At 47.0% G+C, this 16,238-nt stretch overlaps 1 protein-coding gene across 1 annotated transcript in view; it reads right to left on the reverse strand.

The window, feature by feature from the left end:
* The window catches only part of MRRF (mitochondrial ribosome recycling factor), a 17,791-nt gene continuing 1,553 nt past the window's right edge, over positions 1-16,238 (reverse strand). The window contains exons 2-7 of the mRNA XM_083423206.1: positions 15,245-15,441; positions 12,194-12,343; positions 9,353-9,471; positions 6,561-6,652; positions 1,657-1,816; positions 1-567 (exon numbers count right to left, since the gene is read on the reverse strand). Of these exons, the coding sequence (XP_083279332.1) occupies positions 490-567; positions 1,657-1,816; positions 6,561-6,652; positions 9,353-9,471; positions 12,194-12,343; positions 15,245-15,425 (780 nt within the window). The 5' untranslated portion in view covers positions 15,426-15,441 and the 3' untranslated portion in view covers positions 1-489. The remainder of the gene's footprint in view (positions 568-1,656; positions 1,817-6,560; positions 6,653-9,352; positions 9,472-12,193; positions 12,344-15,244; positions 15,442-16,238) is intronic.

Genomic DNA, 16,238 nt, shown 5'->3' on the forward strand with positions numbered 1-16,238 from the left:
TACTTCATACCTCCTGGGGTGCTTTATTTAATGTACAAGATTCCCTGTGAGTTCGTGAAGACGCCTGGCCTCTGCTGCCTCCTCTCACTCTGACAAAGTTTACAAGCGAGTGAAAATGGCCAGGCAGTCAACGACAATCCAAAATGTGATTGCTCCTAGGGGGAAAAAAATCCTCTTTGATGAGACACGCTCTCTCTCTTGCCAAGAACCACCACTCTACGTGGTTACGTCAACCAGGTTTTAGTGGGGCTGCAACCTTGTCCGTATTAATTTCATCAGCGCCAGCTGCCCTCGAAGTTGCCAACACAATTTTTCTGGCCAATGCCAAAGTCTTAGGGAGGGCGGCAGGGATGATCGTCAACCCGATCCAAAGAGCCTCGCACATGATTGGAGCCAAAATGCGGCAGCCACACAGGAGGCCGTGAGAGTCCAGTGGTGGGTAGAAAACTCCTCCTGGTGACAGATGGCTTGAAATCTCCTGTAAGCAGGCTAACCAAGCAGCTCTCTTGTCTTTGCTGCCAACAGCTTCTCCATTTCGGCTACTGTGTCCTCTGCCATTTGCTGGATCTGCAGGTGGAGAAAAGTGTGTGAATGCAGGCAACTTTAAAAAAACAAATAAAAACATTATGGACATCCAAGGAAGCTGAATGTTGGTAAGTTCAGGACAGATGAAAGTAGGGACTCAGCTATACAGCTGCAAATAAAACATTTTGACTGTGTTGTAAAGTGCAACACACAAATGGGACACTAGATGGCGACAGTGAGCTATGACAAATTCAATATAGTTTTCAAAACTGTTTTTTAAACAAAGCATTTTAGCAGCGTTTTTATATGTGTGTAGATTTCACCTAAGTGGTTTTTTTTAATGCCGCACACAGTTAAAACTATGGAACTCTCTCCCACAGGAGCAGTGATGGGCCACCAAGTTGGATGGCTTGAAAAGAGGGCTAGACGAATTCATAGAGGAGAGGTTCTCACAGTGAGAAACAAGCAAGCAGGATTCAAGTACAAAGCAGAACTCTCCCCTCCTGAGTTCTCCCTGACAGGCTGGCTTTCGATGTGGGAGCAGGTCCAGATGCGTTCCAGGGTTAAATATAATAGTAAATAAATAAGTACAGTGGTACCTTGGGATGCGAACGGGATCTGCTCCGGAGCCCCGTTCGCATCCTGAATAGAACGTAAGATGCGACGGCGCATCTGCACATGCGCGGGTCACGTTTTGCTGCTTCCGTGCATGCGCGTGACATCATTTTGACCGTCTGCGCATGCACGAGCAGCGAAACCCGGAAGTAACGCGCTCCGTTACTTCTGGGTCGCCACGGAGCGCAACCCGAAAATCCTTACCCTGAAGCATATTTATCCCGAGGTATGACTGTACAGTGGTAACTTGTGTTAAGAACTTAATTCGTTTTGGAGGTCCGTTCTTAACCTGAAACTGTTCTTAACCTGAAGCACCACTTTAGCTAATGGGGCCTCCTGCTGCTGCCACCTGATTTCTGTTCTCATCCTGAGGTAAAGTTCTTAACACGAGGTACTATTTCTGGGTTAGCAGAGTCTGTAACCTGAAGCGTCTGAAACCTGAAGTGTCTGTAACCTGAAGCATCTGTAACCCAAGGTACTACTGTATTAGAAAATGGCCCATCAGCCGACTAGTACCTGTTTCTCTATCAACCGGATGGTATCCTCTGACGTGGAGCTTTTGGCCTTCCTGGTCTGGCTGATGGCCTCGGAGCGAACTCTCCGCAGGGACTCCTTCGCTCTGTTTGTCAGCTGCTTTCCCACAGTGACCAGGTTCTCTCTGTGCTCACGGGTGACCCTAGTCAAACAGTAAGCAAAGGGTGTCTCTGACCTCAGCTGCTCATGCACTCATAACCTCACCACTGGACTTCTGCGATGTATTCCATGTGCAGCTACCCTCGGGGCTTTCCCGGAGGCTGCATCTGGTACAGAACATGGCGGCTCGGTGGATTGTGGGGGCAATTCTCATTTCATTTATTTGTTTATTAAATTACCATACCGCCCTTTGTCTTGAGGATCACAGGGTGGTTTGTAATACAAAAACACATTGACATAGTAACAAACAGAAACGATAACATCTCCCCACCCACAGTTTTAAAGGCCATAGATTGTTTAACTAACCAAAAGCCTGGGAGAAGAGGAATGTTTCTGCATGGCCCCAAAATATGTAACATCCCACAAGCCGGGAGCCACCACAGGAAAGGCCTGTTCTTGTGTTGCCACCCTCCAGAAATTCCCATGCAGGAGGCACACAAAGGACCTCAGGTGATAATCACAGGGTCCAGGTTGGTCCATATGGGGAAAGGTGGTGCTCAAAGCATCGCAGTCCTTGCTTGCAGGATTTGTACTGGCTGACAATTTGCTACTAGGCCAAGTTCATGGTGTGGTTCCTATACAGCTCAGGACCAGGTTACCTGAGAGACTGCTTACCCCTTATGCACCTAGGACATCACTGCAGTCTCCTTCAAGTTCCAAAGACCTCAGCAGCCAACTCTGCAGTAACTTGGAGCAGGGCTTTTAGTGTGGCTGCCCCTGCCCTGTGGAATCGTGTACCTGTCGCGATGCAACAGGCACCTGCTATGTGCACTTTCAAATCCTCAGCTGGATCGATGGGTCTTTACCATGAGTGTCCTCTTACATCTAGGGTTTTTGTCTTGTTTTGAATGTATTTGTTGGTTCTGTGTTTTAAATCCTTTCAAGTATCTTACGTGTAATCTGCTGTGGGATGGTGGTTTAGAAGGCAATTAATAAATTGCAACGATAAGATTAAGTGTAATATAAAAAGGAAATGTCAGGAAAACCACTCTCAATAGATGTGTGGGCGAATTGCTACAAGGCTACTGGAGCAGGGGATTAGAAAGGTTTCTGAATGTTTACGCAGATGCAAATCTGGTTGGCCCTGAAAATGGGGTGGGGGAGAAAGCCTTGAGTGATAGGGAAAATCATGATTAGGAGATATGGGAGTTTTATGGGAGAGGTGGAGACAAGAACAACAGGTGAGGAAGAGCAAGGTTCCTCACATGGCAGGTTTTGCGAAGCTGAGGCCCTCCAGATGTTCCGGGCAATTTCTATGCTTCCCTGCACTTGCTGGGGCTGATGGAAGCTGTAGCCCCAAACACATGGAGGGCACTGGCTGCCTTATTTTATTCACTTAAAGCATAAAATGTATACACCACAAGTTTGTTTTAACAACAACAAAAAACAAACCCAGAGCAGCTTACAAAACAATAAAATTATCAGTAAAAACTCCTTAAAACTTTCAAAAGGTAAAACCAACAATGAACTAAAAACTTAAAACACATGACAGAATTGTGCATGTCTGGGCAGGCAGGCACTGAAAGGAGCAAAGGCACCTGCCTGGTTTCAATAGGCAGGGAGTTCCACAGTATGTGTGCCACAAGACATCAATTTCTTTCAACGACTTTGGGTGGGTGCTCAGCCAGTTCTAGGGGGGAAAGCCCTGGTAACACCCTGCAATTGGGGACAGGAAACGGGGCAAGAGAGGGAGAAGCGTGGCCTTGCGACAAAGGAGGAGAGTAACATTGAAGCCTTCCTTCCTTCCTTCCCGCTCCTCCTGGGTCTCTTCCCTCCTCCTGTGTAATTCAAACCAGGGGATGATCTGGGAGTGTGTTAACAATCAGGCTGCTGTGCACCCAGTCGAAATCCTCAGCAATTAGGAGGATAATAGGAGCCTCCTTCAGGATTGCATGGGGGGGGGGGGGAGTTGAGGGGAGGGGAGAACCGGGCAGGGAGAAGAGAAAGGAAGAAGAGAGCAGGAGGAGCTGCAGAAACCAGAGCAGGATCTTATCGGCCGAAGCAAAAATGGTGATGCTCAGCCATTCCATGAGCGCTTGGCCGTACTAATTTCAGGCTGATCTCTCCTGATGTTACCTGCACCCGAGGTGTGGGCAGAGAAGCTGATGGGGGCTCCAGCTGTCCTCACCCCCAACCTCAGGCCATGCTGGCTGGTGCTGAGAATAGCTGGGAGCTCAGGTCCCTCAGCCCTCGGCTACATGCCTGTGAAACTGCTACGGTGAGCTTTCCTGAAGGCCTTTGCTGCGGAGCCCGAACCCAAAAGCTGGATTTCCTACCATGTGCAGGGAAATGGAAGACCCAAGGCGAGTGGGGAGGTTGCTTTTATTAAGGGTTCTTTGGGGACTTTGGGCTGCATCCCTGCTAAGTTCTACTCAAGAGTCACCCTTGTAGTGGGAATTATACTATATGTTTGATAGACAGCCGAAGAGATGTAAAAGGGGGTGTGAAAGGGTATTGTTAAGATAGGCGACTCTGCTTACTCAGACCGCATGAAGAATGTGTCAATTACTCCTGTGCAGGAAAAAACTCAGCCCTGAGCTGACCTGTTCTTCTCACCAAATCCGGCATCCAGCTCTGATGACGCAGGCATGCGTTTGCCCTGAGAAAGGGACATAATTTCTACGCATGGATAAAGCTAAGGGGAGGGGATCCCCCTATGTAAGCCTGTGTAATCTGTAGGGCTGGGGGCTCCACTTTTGTGAGTCCCCCGGGGCCAAGTAAAGTTGCTTGAAACATCACAATGTAGACCAGTACGAAGTAAGCAGGACATAAGGGGCACACAAAACACTCCAAACCATTCTACGTTCTAAATCTTATATTAATAATCCAAAAATTGAGAGAGCTATGTACAAGATCTACCACAGAAGCCACAAACAGAAAACTCATTCAAATTGTGTCCAAAAGGAAGATTCAGTCTTTAAAGTTCCTTTAGCCAGGCTCCTGTTAGATATCAACAAAGGTAAGTTTGATCAAACGAAGTGTTGGCGATGTTACATCACAATGGCACGGTTATTGAAGAAATTAATAAGATTAATGTACTCAGGTTAGCCACGGTCATCAAGTACAACGGTTCTACGCAGAGTAGGACTAACACTGTATGATATGCTTAATATAATACCCAACATTATCCTGTCTGGTCACCTTCTCCAAGGCCATGAAAGACTACCCTCTGGCTACTATCCATGGGAAATTTGGAGACTGAAATTTGGACCAGAGCCAAGACCCCTCTTGCCCAGCAGTCAGTTTCCAAAGTGGCCAGCTCCAGCATGGCTCTCCTTTGCTATTTGCCCATAGATTCTTATTTTTGAGGTAGACTGTTCTGCAAACATAAGTTCCACTAAGTCACCTCTTCATGCAGCACGTAGTTGAAACTATGAAACTCCCTCCTATGGCCACCGACCTAGATGACTTTAAATGAGGATTACACAAATTAATGGAGGATAAGACTTAGGTGGCTCTGCTCTGCCTCCATGGCTGGAGAACTGTGAGAACAGGAGGCTGGGCTAGGTGGGCCTCCTTTGGTCTGATCCGGCAGGGCTATTCTTAGGTCCTTAGTTACCGTCTATCACCCACTAATCTATTGCCCATGAATCAAATCTAATCCTTTAAAAAGACTGCTTTTTGGACTCCGTAAGATTTCGTCTGTAAATATTGAACAGAACCTAAGTTAAATTACATTGATGATGCTGGAATTATTAAGTGTGTTTCAGAGGGCAGTCTGGAAGATACTGCCAATCGCCATTCTTTGACGCTGTTCTAGTTATGTTGTATGCAGCCCAGGGCTCCAATGTGGAAGGAGTGGTGGTACAGAAACCAAATAAATACATAAACAACCAGCTTTTATGGGCAAGTTTTTGGTGAAACTTATGGGACATGGGTGGCACTGTGGGTTAAACCACAGAGCCTAGGACCTGCTGATCAGAAGGTTGGTGGTTCGAATCCCCGCAATGGGGTGAGCCCCCGTTGCTCAGTCCCTGCTCCTGCCCACCTAGCAGTTCGAAAGCACATCAAAGTGCAAGTAGATAAATAGGTACCTCTCCGGCGGGAAGGTAAACGGCGTTTCCGTGCGCTGCTCTGGTTCGCCAGAAGCGGCTTAGTCATGCTGGCCACTGGGAAGCTGTATGCTGGCTCCCTCGGCCAATAAAGTGAGATGAGCGCTGCAACCCCAGAGTCGGCCATGACTGGACCTAATGGTCAGGGGTCCCTTTACCTTTACTTTTGGTGAAACAAGGTGATGGAGTGGGTGGGGAGGAAAAGCATCTCTCCATCATACATTTTCAAACCTCATCACTGCTGGCATTGGTCAGTTCAGAAGCGAAGCCAGCTCGGTGGGCGCCAGCTGTACAAGGAACTGGGAGAGGACCACAATGTGTCCTGGACAACAAAGTAAGAGGCAGACTCCCTTGAGGAAGGGGATTCACAGAGACCACCTTGCCCAAAGGCATGCTGAAATCTGGAGCTGGCAGCAATCTCCCTGTCTGGGTGCTGCTGCTGAGAAAGGCCTCTCTCCAGTCGCTTGGGCTGCAAGTGGTAGTGTGAGGAACCCAGAGAACCTCAACACAGAGGGAGGTTTACATGATAGAAAACACTCCTTCAGCTAATCCCCTCAACTCCATAAAAGAAATCCAGGGTGCAAAGCTAGGGTTGCCCTGGAATGCCAGCCAGTGCTATCGCATTCCCCCACTGGGGTCGCCGAATCAATAGAGACGGCTGCTGTGGTTGCTTACATAGGAACAGGCACGCGAATGATCAGGCCATCTGCTTCCGGGTTCAGGTTCATTCCGCTCTCTCGGATCGCCTTGATAGCTGCAGCTGCGCTCTGCAAAAAAACAAAAATGAAAAAACCACCCTGAGATAAAAAAGGCGGAGGGAATTAGCAAATAATTATTACCAAATGCCGGAGCTCTCCATCAATGGAAGCAATCCATCTTGACAGAACATGGAAACATTTAGTTCGCTTACCAGCAAAACCAGGAAGTTACAACAGCGCAAGCCCCTTTGATCAAAACTGGATTGCAAACTGCAGCCCCTCCCTCATCCCCAGAATTGAGGTATCAGTGAAGTGGCTGTGGGGGGAGGGCAAGGGGGGGTCAGCAGCTAAGGAAGGGAGGAAGAAAACCAAAAGTGGAAAACCAAAACCATTTTGATGGTTTGAGGCAATACAGATTTTTATTTTTTTTTAAGGTGAATTCCCAAGGGGATGCTGGTGGAAGGAGACTCTGGACTTTGCAAGACATAGGCCAAATGCAGATGAAAGATTCCAGGGTCTGACTCTGCGTGCCAAAGATCTCATGCAGCAGGAGCTTAGAGGCAAGAGTTAAATCATTTTAACTCGTTCCACATTGCAACCATAGGCAAGTGTGAAAATAACGGGGATTAGCACAAGGCCTGTTTTTCACAGCTGTGGATTTTCAGGCAGGATCTGAAAGCTGCCAGCCCCATCGGCAGCCAGAGCTGGGAGGCAGGCAGGGATGAGACAAGGCACACAGCCCTTTTGACAGGCAATGTGGAGGGGGCGGCTTTGGCGTTTTGGGGGGCTATTTTTTAAATACGTGTACACACACTGTGCTGTGCCCAGGCAGTCTACATACTGAACTTCAAAATCTGTATTCTACACCCTGCATAATTTGTGCCAAAGGAAGAAACCTGTCTAAATTATTATCCTCCCCCCCCCCACAACCTTTATTTGTTTTCATTTATTTTTACAAGCAACAGTCAATATAGAACAGTAATCCACCACCAGGGCTGGGTGATATCTGGTTTTCAACATTATGATATATCACCAGCTAAACATCATGATATACTGATAGCTCCATTCTTATTTCAGACGTCATGATCTATGCAGAGGCAGTGGCTGGTTTCATGGTTTTTCCTGTACGGAATTTTTGCATAACAAACACACACACACGATTTGCAATATATTGCCAGGTCAAAAATTATGAAACCGATTTAACAATATGGACTTCAAACAGGTTTTGGATAATATATTGATATATTGCCCAACCCTACCCACCACCAGAAGCACCAATAGTCTATTTAATTACCTTGAACCTCTGAGCCATTTCAGTTTTTAAACAAAGGTATAATCCCACAAGTTGCCAAAAGCCTGTGACTGTTCTATTGATGTTGCGAATGTAATAAAATGATGCCAGGTTGACTGAAAAGCAGTGGGATTTTTTGTCTGTTCTACTCTCTCACACACAGGTTGTCAGTTTGTTCATTCTCTTTTAAAAAAGCAACCCACCTCTTCTGCCTGCATAATTTATTCTGGTTTCGTTAGTCAAGGGAAAAGCAAACATCGTGAAGAGCACTGAAGTCAAACTTGGTCACTGGAAATCCTGTTCACCCCATATAGCTCCACAGTTTTTGCAGTAACCACCTAGACATCTGAAGCCGCCTTAAGGTAAAGGAAAAGGGACCCCTGACTGTTAGGTCCAGTCGTGGCCGACTCTGGGGCTGCGCACTCATCTCGCTTTCCTAGCCGAGGGAGCCAGCGTACAGCTTCCGGGTCATGTGGCCAGCATGACTAAGCCACTTCTGGCAAACCAGAGCAGCGCACGGAAACGCCATTTACCTTCCTGCCGCAGCGGTACCTATTTATCTACTTGCACTTTGATGTGCTTTTGAACTGCAAGGTGGGCAGGAGCAGGGACTGAGCAACGGAAGCTCACCCCATCAGAGGGATTTGAACTGCTGACCTTCTGATCGGCAAGCCCTAGGCTCTGTGGTTTAACCCACAGCGCTACCCGTGTCCCTGAAGCTGCCTTATGCGGGGTCAAATCGTAGCTCCATCTAGCCCTCTCCTCCAGTCTTTTCCAGTGAGTCTTTGGACTACAACTCGCATCAGCCCCTGCCAGCATTACTCACTCTTGGAGGAAAAACAGACAAAAGAAGGGGTGATGGGAAGAAATAGGGTCCCTGCTGAATCCACAGCATGTTTTAGGGTCATGGAGGATGGGGGCCTTGACTCCTGCATTGCAGGGGTTGGACTAAATGAACCTTTGGGTCCCTTCCAACTCTACAAGCCTATGGTTCTCTGACCCTTGGGAACAGGAAAGCTTACAAAATTACAGAGATGCTCCAGTGCTGACAAGGCAGTTCATATGTTTTTCATTGTTGTCAAAGCATGGCACCAAAAGAAGGCTCTGCCCACAAGGAGCTTACAACTCTAAATGTCAACAGTGTGGGAAAGGCAAGGTGAATAATATCAGCTGCGATGGCCGTTATACTTAAGCCTTCATTTCAGCTAAGGGTGAGAACATAGGAAGCTGCCTTATGCTGAATCAGGCCATGGGTCCATCTAACTCAGTGCTGTCTACACTGACTGGCAGCAATGGCTCTTCTAGGCTTCAGGCAAGGAACTCTCCCAGTCCTACCTGGGTATGCTGGGATTGTTCCTGGCCCCTTCAGCTCCTGGGGTCACCTGGTGAATTCACAGCTACCTTAGTTTAGTCTCCTTTCTGGCTCATGCAGTTCTTAATCACTCCATGCAGAAGTCCATCAAGGGTTGTCCACGTACCTCTGGAAAGCTGCTCATGTTGACAAGGATGAGCTGCGGGGATTTCAGGGAGATCTGCCCAAGCTGGCTTAAGGGAAACTTCCCATCCTTGGTCGCAACAGTGATGTGGTCCAGAGCCCCTGGAACAAGAGGGACATTCACGCCAAAGCCATGTCAGCATCTGGGTGCTGGTGGAAGCAAAGACAGCGTGGAAACAGCCCAAACGTCATGCAGTTCCATGCTTGGGTGGTCAACCTTTTCAATTGCAAGGGCTATGGGATATGAATGGGTGGGTGGAGAGACAGGCAAAAGGGAGCAGGGAAATTATTTGACTCCTCCCTTTGAACAGCAGGCTGCATTCCCACCATGTGAAAGTCAGGGGGTTTGTACTCTTACACGTACATATACATATACATATACATATACACACACGTCCACCCAGGGAAGCAGGAGGCATCATCACAGTTCTGTCTCCAAAGCTGGAGGTCTCCTGGACTAAGCTATCTAAAGGCCAACACACACAATGTTTCTATGGCCTTTTCAGTGTTTTGCTGCATGGCTTTATGCTTTTGTTGCTGTAAATGGCTTTGATGATTTTTAAATGATAGAGCAGTATGCAAATATATTTATAAATAAACCAACAGTAGCAGAACAGCAGAACAGTGTGATGAAGGCAACCAAAGCCCCACCCCTAAACTGAGGAAGGGGTGGTTCCGATGGAGACAGTGTTTTCTGACTAGCTACTTTCTACACTCCAATGTCCGACTACCAGCTCCTTCTCATTTTATTTCATTTTTATATGCGAGGTAGGCTGCTGTTCTTCCCTACCTTGCTAAAAGAGACCAGCGGCTAAGTAACTAATTTACACGAATGCCAACGTTTTAACCAATTAACCACTCTAAAATGTTAAGTGGATCTAAGGGATGTGTACAACTACAGTCTTTTCAGAGCAGCCCCACTGAAACGAATGGACGAAAGTAAAGCCATGCTGCTTGACGTCACTGGATCCACACTGTGTACGACTAATGCTAGATAGAACCCTGCCTGCTGAATGACCGGTTATTCACTTTTTATAAAGACAAATGGTCAGGCAACCAACAGCTCTTTCCACTAGCAACAGCCCAACTTCTTTTTAGGCAGGGCCCCACACAGAATGACAACTCAATATTGCAATTTCAGACACTTCCCTTCTGGCCCTTTGTTAATCTGCTTTTTTGATTCTTGCTCCAGAATGCTTCCAGCCAGACAAACTTATGTAAGGAAGGACGGACAGGGTGTGTATATTTATAAATATGAAGTATATTTATTTACTTCATTTATATACCCCCCCTTTCCCCCAAAGGACCTCAAAGTGGCTTGTATGTCTTATACGCAACCCTTGTAACCCATGTAACACACCACGTGTAATCAATCAGCAGCAAGCACATACGAGGCAATGCTATAATATTCAATAAAAGGGACTCTCCGAGACATGCTCGAGGAGGTGCCTCCCAGATGACACCCACTACTTGTCTGTCGCTTATTTCAACCCAACAACATGGTGCTCCCCTCCTCATTTAACCCCCACAACAACACTGTGAGGTAAGCTATGCCAAGAAGCAGTGACTGGCACAAAGTCACTTCACAGCCAAGTGAGAGGATTTGAACCCTTGTCTCTCCCAGGTTCTAGTCTGAAGCTCTAACCACTGCACCACCACTGGTTCTCTGGAAATGTTTAAATGGAAATGCTGGAACAGAAAAACCAAAACATTAAACTGAGCAGGAAGAGCTACTCTTCAAGAAGATTCACGTTAACACAGCCAAATCAGGATGTGTGACTGCACATGTGTGCCAATTTTTGTGGCAGCTTGTCCAATATTTTACAGTACAATGCTAATGTCTACTCAGAATCAATTTTCCTTGTATTTAGTGCAGGGGTTGGCAACTTAAGGCCCATGGGCCACAAGCGGCCCATGGGGGTCATTTAACCAGCCCATGGACCCCTGCCGCCCCCTTGGTCGGCTCCCTTGCGCCGCGTTAAACCGGCGCAGAGCAGAGCAGGGACCGCCTTCCGTGATGCTGGCCAGCTTCCTGCAGCCAATGGGAAGCTGCACACGCCTCTTCCGTGCCAGAAATAGCTTTTGTACGTGTGCATGTGCACACAGCGCCTGCGAGTTAGCCCACTGCAGCGTCCGCAGGGCTGTGAACCAGCCCAAGCCACAAAAACTTTGCCGACCCCGATTTAGTGGGACTTGCACTCATGTGAATGTGCACTGGACTGCACACTTTGCACTGGACTGCACACTTTGCCCAAGTCTTGTGCTTGCACTCAACTGCTGTCACTAATTTTTTTCTGTAATTCAGCCAAGCTCTTCTTATGAAACTCCATCAAATCAGTGAGGCGAGGATTGCTCTCGCGGCCTGCAAACATTGGTGCTTACCAAAATAAGTTCGTAGGAAGGGGGATCCCCGTCCTTCACTACAGAAGAACCCCATTTTAAGCCAAAGGTGCCAGTCCATCAAGATAAGTCTGGTCCTCCCCACATCTTGAGGGCAATTTCCAAGAGGCTAATTTAGTGGCAATTGCCCCTTTCCTGCCACGCTGGTAGCTGACAATTCTCCTCGTCATCACATCTGCAAATGGTTCGCTTAGATGCTTCTGACATCTCCCACTCTGCAATGACTGCCTGCAGGAAGCTATTAGCAGGAAGAGATGCTTCCTGGTCAAGCTCAGGGCAAGCAAAGCACTTTTGTTAAGAATCGCAAGGCAGCCATCAATTATTGTGTCTGGAGAAGAGCTCTGGAGATGTTGGGATGGCAACGTGTGGAAGCTGGGGGCTGCTGCTTCAGAGCAGGTGCTGCAAACCTGCGGGAGTGACTTACCTGGCGAGGTGCGGATGCTCAAGTTTTTGTTGAAATCCTCCTGCAGGGTTTTGACCACAGAACGCATTTTCTCATTCACCTCATCCAAGCCAATGATCTCCTCAACAAGAGAGGTGTTGATGTTCACACGTGCCCCGCCTTTCGCTTTAGCTGGAGAAGCACAAGCAATGCTGTTTATTTACTCAGAGAAGTGGTTCTCAAACTTTTTGCCTCTGGGCCACACTTTCAGAATGAAAATTTGCTTGCACCACAGTGAATTTTATATTGGTAAGAAATGCATTGGAAAACAAAAAGGAACAACTCCTAGCAGTGCTTGATTTATAACATGGAACACAACTACTTTATAATATGATTGTGGAACATCCAAGAAGTATAAAACAATGCAGCTACATAAGAACATAAATCATTCCCAAAATATAAATAAGCACCTTGCATATGTATCTTAAGTGTGTATACAAACTCACAGTGAGATGTAACTTGGCTTTTGCCGGGTAATCTCATTTATATTAGACAAAGACCAAACAAAATCTTGTCTCCTCATCAATACAAAGAAGCCTTTCTTTTTTCTAACCTTTCATACAGTGGTACCTCGGGTTATATATGCTTCAGGTTACGTACGCTTCAGGTTACAGACTCCACTAACCCAGAAATAATACCTTGGGTTAAGAACTTTGCTTCAGGATGAGAACATAAATCGTGCTCTGGCAGCGCGGAGGCAGAAGGCCCCATTAGCTAAAGTGGTGCTTCAGGTTAAGAACAGTTTCAGGTTAAGAACGGACCTCCAGAACGAATTAAGTACTTAGCCCGAGGTACCACTTTATTTGTCAGCGTTGAAAATCCCTGTTCACAACAATGTCAATGGAGATCTGTAGAAGAATAGCCAAGGCTCTTTAAGAGATACTGATTTTGGTTGTAACTCTCCCCCCCCCCCATTTCTGTACTATACCTCAGGTTAAGTACTTAATTCGTTCTGGAGGTCAATTCTTAACCTGAAACTGTTCTTAACCTGAAGCACCAATTTAGCTAATGGGGCCTCCTGCTGCTGCTCCTGCACTGCCGCTGCATGATTTCTGTTCTCATCCTGAAGCAAAGTTCTAAACCCGAGGTACTATTTCTGGGTTAGCGGAGTATGTAACCTGAAGCGTATGTAACCCAAGGTACCACTATACTATACTATACTATACTATACTATACTATACTATACTATACTATACTGGAATGTTTAAATGTTCCTTTGATTCTCCTTGAATCTTGCCACCACACTTGCCATCCTCTCCTGCCACACCCTTTGAGAACTACAGATTTAGAGTATTTGCAACCAGTTCTTCAGCCAAAAAAAGAGCCCCAAAGTGGCTTAAATACCATCAGTTATAACAAGACAGTCCCTGCCCCTGCATTCTTACATTCTAAAAAAGATGAAAGGGACAGGGAAGTGGGTGGGAGGCAGGGATATCAGGCACCATTTCTTATAAAGAGCAGCTGACAAGAGTTCAGGGGCTGGTGCCCTGTGGAGCTGGGCCTCCAGCAAAGCTGATGAAACGAACCTTCTGCTTCCCATCTCTCCCGCTGAGACAGCCTGACAGAACAGCCACTTGAGGCGGAGGAGGCAGACCTGGTTAGCCCCTACTACTCCTAACGGAAGCTCTCGCAGGAGCATAGCTGTGTTTTTATACAGCTCCTGTTCGTTTCATTGGCGCTTGTGCAAGCAAACATTCCTGATGAGTAGCAAACCCTGGGTTGCACAGAATTCTTCAGTCAGCATGAGAAAAGAGTGCACTTAAACCAAGGGTAGTGCATCTGTGTCTCTCTGGGCACTGCTGGAACACCAGTTCCCATCATCTGTGCCCGCTGGCTGTGCTGGCTGGGGTGCTGGGAGCGGCACCTGAAGAGCCACACACTCTCCACCTCTGGTTCACAAAATACAAGAACTGCCTTGTGAGCTCAGACCAGGGGACCACCTAGCTCAGCTTCCTAACACCGACCAAGCCCTTGCTTGCAAAGTAAGAAAGATGACATACCAAACCTTAAATAGTCATACCATTTCGATCAGCTGTTAAGATTCTTTGTTAACCTCTCTTCATTCTCTAGGGGCTTCCTCCAATTTATAAAGCTCTAATAAGTCACGCAGCTCTCCCACAGCTAGCAGAGAGCTTTCCGGCACCCAGAAGATTGGGGCGCACTGAGCTCAGCACGCCCCAAGCTTCGGGCTTCGCGCAGCTCTATGCTAGCCATGGGAGAGCTGCGAGACTTTGTGCAGCTCTCCCACGGCTTGTGGATAGCAGCCTGTTCTGGGGGCTGGGGTCGGGGAAAGCTCAGGCTTCCCCCGCCCCAGCCCCGCACCTGGGGGAAAAATATATATTTTTTCTTTATTCCCCCCCCCAAAAAAAAAACTAGGTGTGTCCTATGGGGCGAAAACTACGGTACTTGGTATACCAGAGTATGGTCAACAGCATTGGCTGATAAATGACAAAGTCAAGTGGCAAAGGGCAAACACAATCCCTATTCCTTTTATAACATATGGAAGATATTTATTTAATACATAAATTGTTCAGACTGTGGCAGGAATCCACCCAATACTCTTGGGGAAATGTGTTGTGATCTCTTGGAGTAATCAAATGAAACTTTATTACACAGCATGAGAAAAGTCTGTAATTTTATCAGGATATTATTTGTTGTTTACTGTTGTAACAATTGTTTTCTCAAAATGTCTGTTCTTTACCATAAAAGATGAATAAAAACATTATTTACCTGTCTTAGCTATACATTTTTTACAAATTGCACGTGTTTTTCCGTGAACATGTCAATATTACAACGTATCTGTTTTTTAATATGTTTTAAGTCCCTTGGAAACTTCTCTGCAAACAAGCGACAGGCCTAATAAAAAATAACAATAACTGATCAATCAATAACACAACTGCTTCAATCCTGCCACAACTCCCATTGAGTAGGGAGTAGTGGGACCTCCCACCCACTCTCAAAGCACCAGGATGGGGTGATCAGTAGAAAACGCATAATTGGGGAAAGTTCAGGTCCACAGACTCTCTTTCTCACCTTTGGCTTTCTTGGTAGCGAGGTGCCTGGCCTGCACCTTCTGAGGGTGGGCCCAGTTATCCAGGCAGCCATGCAGCAAAAGGCCCCTCAGAGGGGCCTGCAGGGATGGCTTTGCAGTCCCCAAAGTGGAGTAACGCAGCAGGGGAGGCAACTGCCAGAGGCATCTCAGAGGCCCAGCCATGATGTCCTGTTGAAAGCTGCCTGGAAAGAACCATTAATTCTTTAAAAGGCAAGTAAATAATAGGTGAGGCGGGTTTTCGTTCAGTTACACCATTGTTTAATGAGTGTGCTGGGCTGGTTGTTTTTTTGTGCTGGATATTTCAGAGTTATTGGGTGTTTAAAATTGTGTTGTTTTTTTCTGCTGGCATTGTACAGATGCCCCAAGATGAACAACTAGGGACCAATCTGTGGGCAAGGAACAAGACATAAATAACCTTGATCCCATCTTCCACTACGACCTATCACCTTCCTACAGCTATCTCTCTCCTTCTCCCCTTCCAGGAGCGTACCATGGGAGGCCACTGGGTGGTTGCTCCGGGCACAAAGTTGCAAGGGGCAGGAAATTTCAACACCTGGTGCTGCTGCAATACAGCTGAATGCTTCCGTCACTGGGGTCCACTGAAAACGGCTTCTGCATGTGAACCACGAAGTGACCTCTCCGGTCAATGAAATGACTGCAATCTCCTGGGTGATGCAGACACCGTGAAGCAGTTAAATGTGCATGCGTACTCTGCCTATTTCCCTTCTACCAACCCCCAACTCTGCATGGCTACAGGCGCCGGCAATCCACGCTACGCCACTGCCTCCTTCCCCAAAACCCTCCCATATTATGCAGACAACTAAAGTCCACCAACAAAATCTACCACAACCACTTATCCCAGATGGCATCTGACAGAAATGAGAACAGTGTTACTCAAGTCCACAGAAGCCACCTGGCCACTGTCTAGAAACTAGAATCATAGAATTGGAAGGGACCCTGAGGATCATCTAGTCC

The sequence above is a fragment of the Podarcis tiliguerta genome, assembly GCF_965153285.1.
Source record: "Podarcis tiliguerta genome assembly, chromosome: Z".
NCBI classification, from domain to species: domain Eukaryota; kingdom Metazoa; phylum Chordata; class Lepidosauria; order Squamata; family Lacertidae; genus Podarcis; species Podarcis tiliguerta.